At 38.0% G+C, this 18,522-nt stretch overlaps 4 protein-coding genes across 6 annotated transcripts in view; 2 read left to right on the top strand and 2 right to left on the bottom strand.

Annotated features, from left to right (window-relative positions):
- The first annotated feature begins 3,387 nt into the window (after nt 1-3,387).
- The window catches only part of LOC106084340 (zinc finger protein 277), a 212,485-nt gene continuing 197,350 nt past the window's right edge, over nt 3,388-18,522 (top strand). Inside the window, exons 1-2 of the mRNA XM_059369233.1 lie at nt 3,388-4,828; nt 4,893-4,955. Coding sequence (XP_059225216.1) covers nt 3,446-4,804 — 1,359 coding nt within the window. The 5' untranslated portion in view covers nt 3,388-3,445 and the 3' untranslated portion in view covers nt 4,805-4,828; nt 4,893-4,955. The remainder of the gene's footprint in view (nt 4,829-4,892; nt 4,956-18,522) is intronic.
- On the bottom strand, nt 6,737-7,641 carry LOC106084341 (pre-mRNA-splicing factor Syf2). Its single transcript, XM_013247955.2, has one exon. It carries the CDS (start codon nt 7,509-7,511, stop codon nt 6,831-6,833), a length of 681 nt encoding a protein of 226 aa, XP_013103409.1. The 5' UTR covers nt 7,512-7,641; the 3' UTR covers nt 6,737-6,830.
- LOC106084342 (uncharacterized) overlaps nt 7,993-18,522 on the top strand; it is a 207,880-nt gene continuing 197,350 nt past the window's right edge. For both annotated transcript variants that reach the window (XM_059369234.1, XM_013247957.2), the window contains exon 1: nt 7,993-8,455. In XM_059369234.1, coding sequence (XP_059225217.1) covers nt 8,032-8,455 — 424 coding nt within the window. In that variant the 5' untranslated portion in view covers nt 7,993-8,031. The remainder of the gene's footprint in view (nt 8,456-18,522) is intronic.
- LOC106084339 (putative fatty acyl-CoA reductase CG8303) overlaps nt 12,838-18,522 on the bottom strand; it is a 176,231-nt gene continuing 170,546 nt past the window's right edge. The window contains exons 5-8 of one of the 2 annotated variants that reach the window (XM_059369232.1): nt 16,814-17,318; nt 16,301-16,742; nt 13,651-13,908; nt 12,838-13,584 (exon numbers count right to left, since the gene is read on the bottom strand). In XM_059369232.1, coding sequence (XP_059225215.1) covers nt 13,452-13,584; nt 13,651-13,908; nt 16,301-16,742; nt 16,814-17,318 — 1,338 coding nt within the window. In that variant the 3' untranslated portion in view covers nt 12,838-13,451. The remainder of the gene's footprint in view (nt 13,585-13,650; nt 13,909-16,300; nt 16,743-16,813; nt 17,319-18,522) is intronic. The other variant, XM_013247950.2, reaches the window with a different exon arrangement.

Genomic DNA, 18,522 nt, shown 5'->3' with positions numbered 1-18,522 from the left:
GATGCTTGGTTAAATGTATTTTATTCATATGCAAAATATCAGTGATGTGAAGAGTCATGTTGATAGCATTTCTTTAATGGTTATAAATGTTTTTTTTGTCCATGGATTATTATCAAGCCTCTACGTTCTAACCTTTACGATGTCTTTATATACATACTCCCAAATAAAGAGGTTATCAAACTCGACTAGTGAGCATAACAGGCTATGATGATATGCATATGCAAATTGGCTGGGTATAAGATCTCAAATTCTTACGAAATAAAATATTTATTATGTTTCTGCTTAAACGAATAAAAAATTTATATAAACATACATATAAAAAGGTTTCACTCAAATCTATTTTTGTTGTTAGAAACAAAAACGAATCAAGCCCATAAAGTTGTGGCTTTAAAATACAAATATACACCACCATCATTATTAGGCATGTACCTATAGTGCTTTTATTTTTGAAACCGGGCCTGTTTATATTGCTCTCGCACATGTTAGACGCACATAATCACGTTTCGTAATGGCCGACTTTCTTTCAAACTTTGTGCTCAGCCGCTAGCATTACTCTTGAACTTTGAACATGCAGCTCAACCAACAACAACCTGTTGTGGTGTTTATTGTGTAGAAGCTGTTAAGAGATTGTGTGGCTTTATTTATCAGATTTAAGAGTGGTTAGTTTGTTACAAATGATGCAATGAGATGAAAATGGTTTGAAGCATAAGTAGGTCGACGCTAAAAAACAGGAAGTTTTATTACCTTACCTAACGAAGTCGGTCTGAAGATGAACTTGTTTCATGCAGACATGCTAATGAAGCGTATATGTGTGTAACTCACAAGACAGAATTGATGAAATGCAGCTTCAGATTATTGAGCCCTGCTTTAATGTTAAGTGTATGTGTGTAGAAACGATTGTAACTTTAGCAAAATTAAACAAAATGAAATATTAATATGGGGTCGAATTACCGCATACGTGATAGAGGTCGCTTTCGTGTCGAATGAAATTTCTCGCAATTAAAGGGTATTATGTCCAAATTTCTATAAATAATGTTCGATTTAATCATTCTTCTTAAATTTCATTAATTCCCTTTCAATAAAGAAATACATAATACACAATAGATATTTCTATGCTGCTGCCATATAGCCCTGTTTTCTGATTAACGCATTTCCTACCCAGAGTTAACGAAATTTTGAAGAGATCCTTCAATACTTGTACCAGTTATAGTCAATATCAAAACATACGGCCTTCTTGCTGAAGTTTTAAGCAGTAAAACCTTTTGCAACAGTATTTGGACCCTCGACACGACAAAAAGTGAATTCATTTTGAGTCATCCCTGGCGATTTTTTCAGTAATTAACTAGTTGTTGATATGTTGAAAAAATCTACCAACTTTGGTAGGAACCTACCAAAAACTATCAATATACTTTCATCCTTTATAGGCGTACAAAAACACTAAACCTACTCCTGGATATTTGGTTGGTAGAAAATGAAGAAATACATAATTCACAATAGAGAGATTTCGAACGATTTTACTCGTTCACGTAGGCGGTAATTCGGCCCCTTAAACTATCCAGCCCCACCTATACTGAATCCAATGACGCGCTCGTTGTACGCTTTAACATTTCTAAAGAAAACTCGTAAACCCTATGTCTGATCCCGATCGGCGGGATGTTTTTCTCGCATAAGTCGTGCAATGGCATAAAACTCGCTCCTCGTCATCGTACCCACATGCTCTGCACGCAGCTTTGATAGTCCCATCTACCGCCTCTTATACGTGTTGCTTGTTATGGTTGTTTAATTGTCATTAGACTATACGTTGGCACATTCACAAATGTTTACGTATCGGGATCAATACTGGGGCCGAGCAACCGCATTCTTGAACGAGTAAAATCATTCGAAATCTCTTTATTGTGATTTATGCATTTCTTTATTGAACCACAATTTTCCAGGCGAATTTAACAAGGTGGTCTCACGCGAATAGCTGTTAACAGTCGGTCAGGTTTGACGGTATTAAGATGTCAGCTTTTTTATGCATTCTCTTTGTTGTTATCTTCTTTCTCGCATATTCTCTGCCCATGTACGCACACGTATGCACACACGCACACAAATTTCCTTGTGTGTGTTGGCAAACCGTCGATCAGCTTGATGGCAAAATGGCGGATTGCATCAAATGATTTGGGGTTGTTGTACAAATGAGACAACTTTTAATTGTTTCGCCATGCACAATTTTGAAATTGAGGCGCGCGAAAACAGTTATAATTTATAACAAAATTTAAATAGCCATATCCAGTTCAAAACTTGCCACATTCCATTCAGTTCTTCTGTCGTCACTCGATTATCCGACCTACTCTTATCTTTTTTCCACTCTCACATAGTCCTAAGTCCGCGAATTTCGGCCCATATTTTATCCCTCGTCTCCAGTGCCATAGTCGACGTGGTTATCATAGAACTGTAAAATTTCTACGTGGTCCACTACTACCAAAACGAAGTTCAAATCGGTCTAAGATTGGGAAATTAATATCACGGTATAATATAATATATAATATAATAATAATATAATATATGCTGGTTGGAACTTTGAGATTTAAGGTGTGTGATGTTCATCGTTGTCATGAAAACATTAGCTCAGAGCTAAAGGGCGCGCCCTTGGGTTGTGGATAGAAGAGAGTAGTGCAATTAGAGGAATCGAGGTGAGATTCTCAGTAAGAGGCCGGGCGGCACCGGCTCTTTGTTAAATACTGGGATACTCTACACTCGATATGTCAAGGTGAGTTATTTGCTTTCTCTCTCACGCACTCTCCAGCTCTCTTTTGGCAAAAAAAGTACGCGAATGACTTCCAGTAACAATTTGTGCGAATTGCACTTACCTAATTGCCTTGGAGTCGGACCATGACTCTAGCTTTGCGTTGACTTCCTAAGATAAGGACGGTAAGCAGCTCTAACAAAATTTTCCTCGCCATAAGAAATGCATTGACATATCCGAGACGAAATAGGTAACTTGCTCGCCTATGACACTGATGCTTGCGATATTTGGAGATATCAGCGATGTACAAACATCTCACCATAGATGTGTTGTCCTGCGGCAGGCCTTTCGGACTGGACTGTAAGAGCAGGTGCCCTATCATTTGCCGTGTTTTATTTTAGTACTATATAGGGCAGTGCAATAACTTCGTTCAGAACTTCGTTGTCCTGGATAAATGTTATTTCCATGCAAATTTCATTGCACCGAACTATATAGTACTAAAATAAAACACAGCCATTGAGTTTAAACTTACTCGGACCACGCTGCATACCGGCCTTCACATGTAAATGGTATATTTGATTGTTATTATTTTTGTGACACACCCTGTGTATCTGATTTCATTTAAATCAGCTGATTACCATTGAGTTTGTTTACCTCTTTTCACATTCACGTTTATCAACAGAGGAACGTCGGATATTTTGGGAGTATCTTCAAACAATGGATAACCTAGAGGATAACGCTGCAAATGTTGAATTAGCTCCTGGTATAAGTTTTCCACAGTTACCGTTGAAATCAAATGAAGCCAATGACCTTTCAGTAGAGTGTGTGAAATGCGAAAAAATTTTCAAATTCCCCAGAGATCAGGACGATTATCTGGCACATTTATTTCTGGCTCATCGTCTTGTCATCGCAGATGTCGCCGAGGTGCCTATAATTGAAAAATATTTAAGCTATTGGCGAAAAGAATTTGAAAATCATGATTTGGAAGAATTCTGTACCACCATGCTGCTGGATCAGTTGCCAGATGGGACACCGGCTAAGAATGAAAAATATTATCTACTCAGTGATGTCCTACCAAAGGATTATGAGTTGAGAACCAACCTTAAGAAACTTCATCTGGAAAAAGCTTTGGCGCAACATCAATTTGAGCTAACCGATCGCACATTTAGCAGAGAGTGCTTATATTGTCGTGATGTTATCAACGGCTTGAGGTCTTTATATTTGGAACATTTGTTCAATAAACACTTTCTCCAGTTAGGTAAACCAGAGAATTTAATATACATTGATGAGCTGTTGGGAAAAGTGCAAAGCAATTTAGAGAATCTAATCTGTTTGTATTGTGAAAAAGTATTCAAAGATCGAGTAACACTCAAGGAGCATATGCGGAAAAAGGCCCACAAAAGAATTAATCCCAATAACAAGACATACGATAAATATTTTCTAGAAAATTATAAATTTCCCGATACAAACGTACAACAGAAACGACACAACCAAAGGCCAAAGAGAAGAGAAGTGGAAAATTCAAGATCTTCATCACAGCAGGAAACGGATAGCGTTGATTTTGAGCAACGTTTCGCTCACCACAGTGAAGATTCCGACTCAGATTGGTCAGATTGGAATGGGGAAGGCGTGCAACCCATTAACTGTCTATATTGCAGTCAACAGACTTCAGATTTTGCAAAATTTAAGGAACACTTGATGCAAAGTCATGATGTGGACTTTGAGGCTTTGCTCAAAGAATTGAACTTTTATCAAAAAATCAAAGTTGTCAATTATGTTAGACGTCAATCCAACCTTTTGCGCTGTGTGACTTGTGATCAACGATTTACAAGTCAGGACCTGCTGCTGAAGCATCTGCAAGATGAAAAACATTTTGGCATAGGCACACGCAAACAATGGGATAAACCGGAATATTTCTTTCCCACCTTTGAAGATGACGGTTTACTTTGCACATTGGATGACAATCCCAATGAAGATATGGATGATACTGTAGTGCGAATTATATCTGAGGATCCAGTAGCACAAATCAACAAGGATGCAGAGCGTCTGTCACTAGAGAATTTCAATTTTTTGTAAAAATTTAAATAAATGTACATAAGGGTAAGAATGGGAGGAAAGTTATGTTTCAATAAATATTTCCTTAACATAGAGTATCTATTTTCAGGTGTGATAATCAAAATAAATACTTCCGATTGTCAATTATGATCAAATGTTGCACAAACAAGGGGTAAGTTGATATTTTAGCTCACTATTTGTAGAACATTTGGTTTTGACAATGAAAATTATATAAAAGGAAAGAAATGAAAAGAAAAACAAGTAAAAGCGTGCTAAGTTCGGCCGGGCCGAATCTTATATACCCTCCACCATGGAGCGCATTTATCGAGTTCTTTTCCCGGCATCTCTTCTTAGGCAAAAAATGATATAAGAAAAGATTTGCTCTGCTATTAGAGCGATATCAAGATATGATCCGGTATAGACCACAATTAAATTATATATTGGAGACCTGTGTAAAATCTCAGCCAATTCGAATAAGAATTACGCCCTTTGGGGGCTCAAATAGAGAGATCGATTTATATGGGAGCTGTATCGGGCAATAGACCGATTCAGACCATAATAAACACGTATGTAAATGCGACCTCTAGAGGCTCAAGAAGTCAAGACCCAAGATCGGTTTATATGGCAGCTATATCAGGTTATGTACTGATTTGAATCATACTTGGCACAGTTGTTGGATATCATAACAAAACACGTCGTGCAAAATGTCATTCCAATCGGATAAGAATTGAGCTCTCTAGAGGCTCAAGAAGTCAAGACCCAAGATCGGTTTATATGGCAGTTTTATCAGGTTATGGGCCGATTTGAGTCGTACTTGGCACAGTTGTTGGATATCATAACAAAACACGTCGTGCAAAATTTCATTCCAATCGGATAAGAATTGCGCTCTCTAGAGGCTCAAGAAGTCAAGACCCAAGATCGGTTTATATGGCAGCTATATCAGATTATGAACCGATTTGAATCATACTTGGCACAGTTGTTGGATATCATAACAAAACACGTCGCGCAGAATGTCATTCCAATCGGATAAGAATTGCGCCATTTAGAGGCTCAAGAAGTCAAGACCTAAGATCGGTTTATATGGCAGCTATATCAAAACATGGACCGATATGGCCCATTTACAATACCAACCGACCTACACTAATAAAAGTATTTGTCCAAAATTTCAAGCGTCTAGCTTTACTCCTTCGGAGATAGCGTGCTTTCGACAGACAGACGGACTTTAACTGGGCCGAATGTAATAAAGCTCCTCTCCGTATTGTATAGTTGATGTAGCCACATTGGTATGTGGAGGTAGCGATCTTAGGTAAGCTACATAGGTGATTAACCTTGTTCCGTTCCATAGGACCGATCGCCACTGGAAAAGTTATGACAATTGGTTATTCAATAGTAGTAATAGACACTCAGTAATTGAGCGAGAGTCGGTGCCAGTCGACCTCTCACTCACAACTTGGTACCGTTGATTGTCCACAACTATGGCTGCAGCTACTTCGCAAACGGAGTGTTCCATTATCTGCAACCTGTGGAAGCGCCCGGGTGTTCTCAGCTGACCTTCTCGCAATGACGATGAACACCCCACAGGCCGGAGCCCTGAGTTCAACCTTGCTTAACGCTTGTCCTTTAAGCAAACATAAATCGTAGGATATGAAGAAGCCACAATAGGGCTACAGCGATTAGTAAAAGCTCCATGAGGTTCTACCAATAAGAACCCAAAATCTAAGTCTTATGTAGATTTCGTCGATTTGACGACTTAAGATCTTTAAGGGACATTATATACATTTAACTCGATATGTTTCATATTATGTTTGACCAGAATATCCAGATATTTCCACTTTTATATGAACGAAATCATCTTTCATGGTCTCAACCACAGTAGTTAATCTGAGGGCAAACTATATTTGCTATCTTTTCATGGTCCTCTTCGAAACCCTTATTCTTTAAAGCGGAAACATCTCAATGATTTCCAAGATTTATTGCTTCGTTTCGTCTAATAATTTACAATACAACAATCATTAAACCAAAAAAACTGTATTCCTTTATTGCTCCCTTAAATAGCGGTACCACGTTCCAAATTCTGTTTAATCTCTGCTGTGTGTTCACCATAGAATCTCTCCAGTTTCTTATTGAATTTAGAATTCCTTTCATTGATAAAGTCTACATCAGCATCGTCATTGTAAATTCTTCTGCGTGAGTACTTCTTACGTCTGTCGATTTGTTGTTCCAAATCCTTCACCATATTGTTTATGGCAGAGGGTGTGTCTTTTACCAAACCATGTATAATTGTATTGGGGCAGCCATAGAAAGCTTCTCCCAGCTCGGCCTTTTGTTTCTCATATTTTGCCATATCACGGGCAGGCATATTCTTTACCAGACGATTGTATTGACGGGCCGTCTGTGCTTCAAATGTGGAAAATCCCAAATCCGGATTTTGTTTCTTTTTCTTCTTTTCTATTTTTTCTGCATCTATGGCGGATACTTCGAGTAACTTGAGACGATCATAATCCTGTCCCTCGGCTTTGGCTTCTTCGCGAGCTTTTTCATCTGCTAATAACCAATCGGCTTGGCGTTTCCTTGCCTCCCAATTATTGGGCAACTTTTTACGTGCATCTTCAGCTATAACTTCCTGGTGGTTATGCGTACGTGCCTCTTGTCGTAATTTGTGGAGATTTCGTAGACGCTCCTTGCGTTCGGCTAGCTTTTGGGCGGCAGTCTTCTCGGTTGAGTCCATAGCAGCTTTTAGAATATGGACTACTCGGGAATTGTTTGTTCAGATATTTATTTTATAATAAAGTGAAGTGTTTTTTCTATGGCTAATGAAATATGGAATTATGTCTTTTGTATGCTTTGTTTACAAATATCTACAACAATGATGCCAATCTGCTAAAAAGGCACGTCAAAAGTTATGCTACATACCCATCTCATAATATGTGGTTTCGTGTTAAAAAAAAAATTATGAAATTTTGAGAACATAAATATATTTTGTGAATAAGATTGCATTGGCCAAGTATTGTATATTTTTTAATACATTATATAAATGTATTATATTCTTTCTTCAAAAGATTATATGCACATGTCTCAATAAAACGCGTATATGGCCACACTCTTAGCTGTCATCACTTTAGCACAGGGTGTTGCAACTGGTTATTATTCTGTATTATAATGAAGAACTCTGTCCTCCATCATTTATTGTGAATGGAAACATTGTTTAACAATTTCAGTATCTTTGTTAATATAAACAAATAGCTACAATGCAACAATTTACACGCAAGGAAAACTTTTTAATAGCCAACACTCTCAATTGCGTACCATTTCTACTGCAAGGACAATCAGTGCTTATAGATTTGCGAAATGATTGTTCAGTTGCTGGCTGCATTGATATTGCTGATGGCCACATGAACGTCCATTTGACCAATGCAGTTTTCATCAATCGTCTTGGACAGCATGTACCATTTGAACAGTTTATGGTACGTGAACGTATGATAAGGCAAATACATATACCTCCAAGCATTGACATGGCCAGTATGATTCGAGAATGGTGTAATCGAGGCTGTTCCAAAAGACCTCCACGCCAATTTCAAAAGAAAGGCGGTAAACGCACATTTAAACAGAAACGAGCACAGGAGAGGCATAAAGAAATTCTTGAGGAAATGGAAAAGAAGCGCACCGAGGAAGGTTAGCAATCTTTTGTTAAAAAAAAATTTTTTACATATGAAATTGTGAATAAATATATGAATAGAGCTGTAGAATGCAAAAGATAGAATTATTGGTGTATAGAGATGAAAAGAAAGCACAGGCAACGATGGCTTAGGAGACGAAATTAAGGAATCACTGAGCCGCCAGCACTTGCCAAAGAAGGCCTCCATAGGATCAATCCGATACAACAACAGGCTGCCATGGGATTGAGTGTTGGCCATTCCACGAAATCTGTGATGACAACTTTGAGACCTCCTCGACAGGGCCTAAGCTATAAGTTGCAGGGTGGCCAAGTCCATATGGCCGAGTTTCTCAAGGCCTATTGAGAATAAGGCATCAGCGTAAGATATTGTTTGCAGGGTGGCAAGTCCACGTCCCTATATTCGAGTTTCTCAAGGCCAATCCAATGCACAGGATTATGGGTGAACAGCTTTTGTTGTCCGCATTTACTTCAGATACATAGTCTTTACGTCATTCTGGATTACTGTAGAGGCCGATTGAAGTGTCCTTCCGGTTCGCCTAGCTCCAGTTCTTTCTGATTGTTATTGCTTGGTCCATAAGAAACTGGTCATGTCCCCGAACAAGAAGGACGCTTGTCCACATTGGCATCAGAACCGAGTACACAGACTGCCGTAATCCATAGAGCAGCATTGCGGCCGGTCTGGACCTTATCTCAGCACGTTTCGCTTGCCAGCAACCCAAGCGGCGCTGGCAAGTGACCAAACGATCTTGTCTCTCCGCCAGTAGCATATGTCAAGGACCCGCAAAGGTAGTCAAACTCAACCAATTTTAATGGAATAGTCGGTTGTCGAAATCATTCTTTCATACAGCTGTCGATTTCCTTCCCTTTTCACGTAGTCTACATGTGGTCGAAGACCAGTTTGCATACGAGTGTGGAATAAAAGATAGGTAGAGGTTTAACAATGCCGCTCACATCATCCCACCCTGGGGAGATTTCTGTTCCACTGTACGGTAACTCGATTGTTATCCGCAAATTGAAAAAAGGGCTGGCGACCACACAAACAACCCTGGGCAGAGGGTCGGATGATGTGCATAAAAACCGTGACATGAACGACCGTACCAAAGGGCCCCGATAAGTAAAGAGCCACGAGAACCGACCCATTGCACGGCCCGAGCCGTTCGAGATCACTGACGTCATATGCACAGCGGTTTGTTGTTCTTGTAGCCACATAGTTATATGTGGAGGTAGCGATTCTCGTCAAGCCCTATAGGCATTAGCCTAATCAGTCCATTTGTCTGCAAGCTAAACTCCTTTGCGAGCACAAAAATAAGAACATTTTGTCGAAAAGAGAAGAGGCCAGGGGCTTTCTACGCTTACGACCATAGGTGGTTGTTTTTTGTTGTTATATCCACATTTGCATGTGAAGGTAGCGATCCTGACATGTTTGCCGACTATGGAAATAATGGACTAATGAATATTTGGGAGTAGAGCACGAATCTGATATCAACATTCGGGACCAACTGCCTGGGGGACGTCTCACCTTCATAATAACCCCCAAATAGGATGTATTTGTTCACCATAATAATTTGGGATACAAAGAGAGTGGAGCATAATGTTGGTAGGTTTTGGGCCCATACCCCAAACCGGACCCATTTGCTGACTTTTACAATAAGGTGCCCAAATGAAAGGTATTTAAGATTAAAAAACGAATTTAATATCCAATTTTAGGGCCAAGTGTTTGGGGGACGCCTCATTCCATAAACGCTCCTTAAACCAATGGCAATATGGTGTTTAAATAAATTTTATTTGAGAGTAGAGCACGATGCTCATACTTTTTCAGGACTAAGTGTCGGGGGGACTACCCCACCCTCTAAAACACCCCTAAACCGGACATACATATTTACCGTCCATGTCATTATGGGGCTCAAAGGAGAGGTATTTGGGAGTAGAGCACGAACCTTATACCCACTTTTGGGATCACGTTTCTGGGGGTCTACACCATCCTCAAACCCACCAACCAACACCTTGGGGCCTTACCACTCCAACAACCCTGTTGTTGTCGTAGCCACCGTATAGACTCAAAAACGGCTGAACCGATTACCTTAAAATTTTCACAGATTGTGTAGGTTTCTGGTGTAGGTCTGGAAGGAAACATAGGCTATATAATTTTTTGATATCGGAAGGGAGGCAGACCCTCTCCCTTACCCCAAAAGTACTACCCAAAAATAAGTGGACCGATCAGGACAATATGGGACTTAAATGAAAGGTATTCAGGAGTAGAGTACGATTTTCATATTAAAAATTGGGTCCAAGTAACTGGTGGGCCGCCCAACCCCAAAAACCCCCTAAAATAGGTTTTTTGGACGATCATGACAATATGGGACTCAAATGAAAGGTGTTCGGGAGTAGATAGCGAATCTGGGATACAAAATCAATTTGAAGTATAGGGGGCCACCCTACCTCCAAAAAATGCCATAAATGGGCATATGACCCAACATGACTCTATGGGACGCGGATTTTTTGTTTGTTCCGTAGAATCAAAAACGTTTGAACCGATTAATTCAAAAATTTTCACTGATTATTTAAGTTTGTCTGGAAAGAAACATAGGCTATATATAATTTTTAGATATTGGATGGGGGCGGTCGCTCTCCCTTACCTCAAAAACGCCACCCAAAACCAAAAGTGGACCGGTGGGCACAATATGTCAAATCAAACGTATTAGAGACTAGAAAACGAATATCGTATTAAAATTTTGGTCCAAGTACCCAGCGGTCCGCCCCAACCCCAAAACTCTTCTAAACAGATATATTCCTATCAATATGGGACTCAAATGAAAGTATTCGGCATTAGATTACAAATATGGCATAAAAAATTAGGTCCAAGTAATGGGAGGTCGCTCCACTCCCAAATACCCCCAAATGGGCATACTAGCCACAATGGCTATATGAGACTTAAATGAAAGATATTTGGGAGTAGATTACAATATGACATTAAAATTTGCCTTTAAGTCCAGGTGGCGCTTTTCCTCCTAAAAATACTTCAAATAGGTTAAGTGACCCATTATGACAATATGGGACTCAAATGAAAGGTATTTGGGAGCCAAGTCTTTGGTGGAGGGTATGAAGTTCAGTTTAGGGGGTGCTTTCTCCGACTATGAGAAATTGGAGCTCAAATCAACTGTATTTGGGGGTAAAAAACGAATATGATATCTGTTTTCAGGGCAAAGTACTGGTGGCCGCCCCAGCCCTAAAACACCCTCCAAACGGTTCATATTTACCGATCATGGCAATATGGGGCTCAAATTAAAGGGATTTGGAAGTGTTGCACGAATTTGATATCCATATTTCAGTGGAAATGTCTAATTTTTAAAAACACCAGATTTCGGAGATTGGTGATGCGATTCGTTCGAAAATTTTTTTTGCATTCTTACAGTCACCAAAGAGTGTAAGAAGGAGATTAAAGCTCTGAGGATGGCACAATCCGCATCGTTTAGGTGCCGAGCCGGGCAGACGATTTGGCAGTGAAGGCCAGAGGACTGCCGTCGATAAACTTGGTTAACCCGCAGCCTTCCGGGTCAACGCTGTTCAATTTAAGCGAAAATCTTATGAGGTGATGCGGATCGTGAGAGGACGAGGCTATTACTGATAGGAAGCAAAGAAGGAGGTCAGTATAGCTTTTGGTGTCGGTCGGTGCGGCAAGTTATAGCATGTGTAGGGAAGATGATGAGACATTGGAGCATTTCCTAAAACTTAAAATTTTTTTCTTCAAGGTTACTTTGTAGTTTTTAGAGCGCACAACAAGCCGATTACCGACTTGAATGTATTGGGTTGCCCAAAAAGTAATTGCGGATTTTTTAAAAGGAAGTTAATGCATTTTCAATAAATCTTAGAATGAACTTTAATCAAATATACTTTTTTTACACTTTTTTTCTAAAGCAAGCTAAAAGTAACAGCTGATAACCGACAGAAGAAAGAATGCAATTACAGAGTCACAAGCTGTGAAAAAATTTGCCAACGCCGACTATATGAAAAATCCGCAATTACTTTTTGGGCAACCCAATACGAAATTTTGCAAAATTTTCCATATAACTCCAAATTTCAAAAATGTTTGGTGAAATTTTCTATGTTATTCCAGTTTTATTGAATTTTTCAATTTCAAAAAGACTTTGTTTTAATTTATGTATATTTTGATTTTATTTCATTCATCATTCATTTAAAAAAATACATTAAAACAATTTTATATATTTGAAATATAATGTAAACAATTGTATAATTTTGCAATTACATACATACGCTTGTCGATTCTTCGAATACATAAGAATTTTTATTGTATTTTTTTTTTTAAATTGTATATGAAAGAACATTTTTCCATAAAACTTTTTGTGCGAAAGCTACAACAACATACCAAAAAATAAACTTAAATTAAAAATATTTATGCATAAATCGAAATATATATTCCAAATAGCTTTTTATAGCCAATAGAGTGATAGGGATAAATAATTTTATTGGTTTAATATTAGATAAAAGAACTAGAATTAAAACTATTTTTAGTTGGTTTCACTTATATTCTCAACTACTTTTCTGCTAGTCTCCGCCTAAGATTTGGGATAGAGATGAAAGAACATTTTTATTTTGCTTAAAAAAAACTAAGAAACAAATGCTGCTCATGGATTTTTTCCTTAAAACAAAATAAGAGGTAGCATCATGATACAAAATGTGTGTGTTTGTGTTCAATAGATTTAAAGGTCTATTTGGGGCTTTTTGTAAAGAGGTGGAAAGGAATGTGGGGGAAGAAAACAAAAACAAAAACAGGGAAACTCAAAACGAAAAACAAAATAAAAATATTATTACTAAAATAAAATATTAAGGGCATCTAAGTTATGTTTTGTGTAGTATGTATATGAATGGGTTAGTGTTTTTGTGTGCATGTGTGTTGCTGATGTATGATAAAATGTGTATATGTGTGAGGGTTTGTGCATGTGTGCATATTGCATCCAAAGAAAGTGTTTTATCTTATAACCACACCAAAAAAGCCCATATTACAAGAGACACAGCTAAGCCAACTTTAAGGCCCAGCAATAGACCAAAGATGACAAAGAATATCAAGAATAACACTACAAAACCGGCATAGTACAGGAAATCAAAGCTGTAGAAGAAAAATATTTTCATTATTATTTCATATGTTTGTTATTTATGCTGTAGATTAACTTACACTTTCCAATACATTCGATGCCAGGCTGTGGTCTCAGCCGATTCCTTGAAATAGAAACGACGTATGCCAATGAGCACACGAGCCAGAAATTCCGTCCAATCACATTGACTAGAATCGAAATTGTAGCGTTTGCGATCGGTCTCATGCATAACACTCATAATGCGCAAGGCATTTTTCAGATCATAACGGAAATCTTTACCCAAGAAATAATCGAAAGCTTTGGTACCTCTGTGGAAAACTCGCATATATTCATAGACTCTGTGAAAAAAAATGAAATTAAAAATAAAGTTAATACATTTTTTTTTTACTTTTGATTTTTACTATGTAACTAAAAAAAAATTGTGTCTTAAGTAAAACCCTAATTTGTGCCTTAAGCCAAAGCTGAGATTGGTTTGTGTGTTTCCTAATTCATGTGTTGAGTCAAACTAAAGTTTGTGTCTTAAGTCTTTCGTGCGGACATCTGAGATTTTTTATTAAAACCAGATTTTAATATAATTTTCTAGTGAATCAAATTTCGATGCAATTGTCCGTACAACCAATTTTCGTCAAATCTATCTAATATATAAAAAATCAATTTGTGTTTGTTTGAGTGTTCCTTATAGACTCAAAAAGCACTGAACCGATTTTCACGAAATTTTCACTAATGGTGCATAATGATATCGTGGTGAAAATAGGTTTTCTGATATCTGAAGGGGGCGGGAGGACAAACTCTCCCCCTTGCCCTAATTTTCTGAAACGCCAGAACACGGTGATGTTAATAATAAAAGATTTTCCACCACCATTTGGTGTTGTAAAAGCCTAGTTTCTGCCTAAAGTCAAAGCTGAGGTTAATTTGGCGTTTCTTACTTTGTGTATTGACTCAAAAATAGTTTTTGTCTTAAGTCTTTTGTTCTAAAGAGAATGAAATTGCTAAAAAAAAATTTCAAAAAAAATTTCGACACAATTTTTTAAGAAAGTTTCGTATGGACTCAAAAACCGCCAAATGAAATTTTTTACATATGCTGCAGAATGATCCCGTTGTAAAGTCAAAGCTGAGGTAAATTTGGCGTTTCTTAGTTCGTGTATTGAGTCAAAAAAAGTTTTTGTCTTAAGTCTTTTGTTCTAAAGAGAATGAAATTGCTAAAAAAAGATTTCGACGCAATTTTCTAAGAAAGTTTCGTATGGACTCAAACACCGCCAAATGAAATTTTTACATATGCTGCAGAATGATCCCGTTGTAAAGTCAAAGCTGAGGTTAATTTGGCGTTTCTTAGTTCGTGTTTTGACCCAAAAAAAGTTTTTGTCTTAAGTCTTTTGTTCTAAAGGAAATGAAATTACTAAAAAAAATTTCGACGCAATTTTCTAAGAACGCTTCGTATGTGCTCAAAAACCGCCAAATGAAATTTTTACATATGCTGCAGAATAATCCCGTTGTACAAAATAGGGTACTTTATTTTTGGATATCTGAAAGAGGGCGGATTGTTTTCCTTAGCCCAAAACCACCATCAAAAATCAAAAGTAGACCGAAGGCGACAATATGGGTATCAAATGAAAGGTATTGGAGGGTAGCATCCTCGAAAAAATCTAATCCAGGAACTCCGTGCTACCCACATAATCCTTAATCGTCCTCCATTTTATGTCACTAAGTCGATGTGAGTCCTGTATCATATCAACATCTAAGAATCGGAATATTTTAGCCATGAAAGCCAGGCAAATGCACCGAAGTCTCGTCGTCATGCCCTATTACTTGACGGAGTATGTCCAAGCCATACTGATCTTGTTCTTACTACCCGTCAGTATTAGTCTGTTTTTCTTCTTCCGTATCACGATGATCTTCTTACTACCCCTCAGTGTTAGCCTCATTTTGTTCATCGTTATCTCCAGAAGCTTAGCTGAAAGCTACCGGGCACGTCCACAGGTTAGGCTTCATACGAAGCTGCTGCAATTGCACCGGCGTACAAACAGAACAAGAACAGAACTTGCTCACCTATAGGAGCTTGACGAGGATTACTACCATCACATGAAAATGTTGCTACTACAGCCTCATTTTGTCTTCCTTCCGAATGTTTATCTATTCATATGGTGGCTTGGCAGCCACCGTGGCGCAGAGGTTAGCATGTCCGCCTATGACGCTGAACGCCTGGGTTCGAAACCAGACGAGACCATGAGAAAAAATTTTCAGCGGTGGTTTTCCCCTCCTAATGCTGGCAACATTTGTGAGGTACTATGCCATGTAAAACTTCTCTCCACAGAGGTGTCGCACTGCGGCACGACGTTCGGACTCGGCTATAAAAAGGAGGCCCCTTATCATTGAGCTTGAACTTGAATCGGACAGCACTCATTGATATGTGAGAAGTTTGCCCCTGTTCCTTAGTGGAATGTTCATAGGCAAAAATTTGCAATTTGCATGGTGGCTTGAAGTCCACGCCAGCAACTTTGACGGTTTCGCCTTAAAAGTCTTCGCATTGCCGTCTGCCCTCTCATTCATATAACGCTTGTGTCTTAAGTCTTTTGTTTAAGCCTATAGATTCTCAAAGATTTGCCTTTGAGAAATATGGTGATAACTGTTTTCGTAGCCCACTGTCATCAAAAAACAAGTTGGTATTATCACTGTACTTGGGCTTATGTAACTGTTTTTCTAGTTCCTCTTCTCTCCCCATTGAATACTTACGTATGCTGTGGCATGCCTACGGAAAACAATTTCTCCGGTATAACAAACACCATTGCGGGCAACATGTGGAATAAATAAAAGAATAAATTATAGCGCCAGCCATTGCGCAATATGGCCTTTGGTTTCCATACAAAACTGTTGGGCGGGTGTTTTTGCACAGTCATATTGATGGTATCACAGAATTCCGACAGTGTCAAAGGGTTCACCTCACCCGAGGTGCAATGTATGACTTCGGGTTGTTCAATTTTGCGGGTACCCACATACCAGCCCATGACCAGAGATGAATTGATAACATAGTCACAGGGTATGATATCAATGACAGCGGTAGCACGACCATTCATGGTGCGGAAAATGCCCTTGATGAAGCCAGCCAAAAAGCCTAAATGACCGGAATTGGCATTGCCCACCCAGCCGGGTACAGGTTTCTCCCAGGTGCCATACACTGCAATAGAGAAATTAAATAGGAAAATAAAAATCATTATCTTCTATAGGCTTTTAGAAACCATCACTCACCTATCGATGGCCTGACTATGGCCGCTGGCATATTCTTCATTTCTGCCATAAGCAAATTTTCCGAAAGATTTTTGGTAAATGTATATGTGTTGGGGTGATCATTGGTAAACTCCTTTGTCTTCTCCTGGGTAAAATTTTCCCAATAGGCATCATCTTCCGCCAATTTCATCATTTCATAGGGATCGCAGCGAGATTTGTACACCTCTTCGAGAATTAGACCACGATTGTTGCTGTTGCAAAATGCCGTGGAACAATAGATATAGGCTGAAAGGCATTTTAGTTTTTTGGCCAGTTCTATGGTGCGCATGGTTCCTGTCAAATTGGTCCTTATCGCTGTTCTCAGAGGCGAACGAAAACGTATGGTGGCCGCACTGTGATATATGATATTGACATTCTCAATAAGTTCTTGCAATAGTTCATCATCGAAATTGAAATTGGCTTCGCTTAATTCACCCACCACGGGCTTGACTTTGGCCAGAGTTTTTTCATCATATTTTTCGAAAATCTAAAAAGATGTTTGGAAAAAGAAAAAACTTTGAAGTTTGTGATGTCACACAGAGGTGGTAAATATATATGCATGCATTTTCGGAAATATGTTAATAAATTTATAATATGCGACAAGTTGGTTGCCTAGCGTATTTTATATTTACTAATTTGGTTAGCACTTTTTGTTCACAAAGTTTCCCTTCAGATAAAATTCTTTGAAAATAAAAATTGATAGACTCATCAAATAAAATAATAAAACGCTATTAACTGACCATGAAATTACAAAGAATTTTGTGTGGTGTTAACTGTTTTAGAGGTGTGAAATATAGAAAATATAGTTTGTTTCTTAAGTCTTTTGTTTTGAGATATGCAATACATTTTTTAGCTGGAGAACGTGTGAGAGACAGAGGAAGGGAAGACGAAAAAGAGATGGAAACAAACAAGGAGAGCTATAAAAACCGGGAAGAGAGAGAGTGTGTGTGGACGTGAGAGACAACAAATGTCAAAAGAGAGATTTTACGAATTTTTTTGTTAAAAATTTTTTTAAATTTCTATTTTTTATAAAAACAAAATTATTGGAATTTTATTTCTGTAGGAATTTTTGTTTGTGTGGTGTTAACTGTTTTAGAGGTGCGAAATATAGAAAATATAGGCAATCCTTATAAACGTTCATAAATTGGCCTCAGTTCAAGAGCAGGCGAATAATAAAAGTCAATGAGAAAGTTCGTTTCTTAAGTCTTTTGTTTTGAGATATGCAATACATTTTTTAGCTGGAGAGCGTGTGAGAGACAGAGGAAGGGAAGACGAAAAAGAGATGGAGACAAACAAGGAGAGCTATAAAAAACGAGGAAGAGAGAGAGAGAGTGTGTGTGGACGTGAGAGACAACAAATGTCAAAAGAGAGTTTTTACGAATTTTTTTGTTAAAAAAATTTTTAAAATTCTATTTTTTATAAAAAAATTTATTGGAATTTAATTTCTGTAGGAATTTTTGTAAATTTTTTTTCCATAAAATTTTTCCCAAGATTTCCTTTCCATTTTTTTATGTTTGCCTGTTATGGCTGGTCAATGAATTTTTATATTTTAAATTATTTTTCCCAAAGTGGAGTAAGTCGAGCTAATCTGATCTTGAGAATGAATATCACCAGCAAATGCTGGACTTATTGGTTAATTGTCTGGTAATTTCTTTTCATTAATAAAAAAAATCTTTAATTTTCTGGTGGTA

Source organism: Stomoxys calcitrans, chromosome 5 (genome assembly GCF_963082655.1).
Source record: "Stomoxys calcitrans chromosome 5, idStoCalc2.1, whole genome shotgun sequence".
Classification (NCBI taxonomy): Eukaryota; Metazoa; Arthropoda; class Insecta; order Diptera; family Muscidae; genus Stomoxys; species Stomoxys calcitrans.
The sequence above is the reverse complement of the archived record's forward strand: the minus strand, read 5'-3'. Positions and strand labels throughout refer to the sequence as shown.

Excerpts from the sequence above, each read along its gene's own strand:
- LOC106084341 (XM_013247955.2), bottom strand. The coding sequence starts at position 7,511 with ATGGACTCAACCGAGAAGACTGCCGCCCAAAAGCTAGCCGAACGCAAG.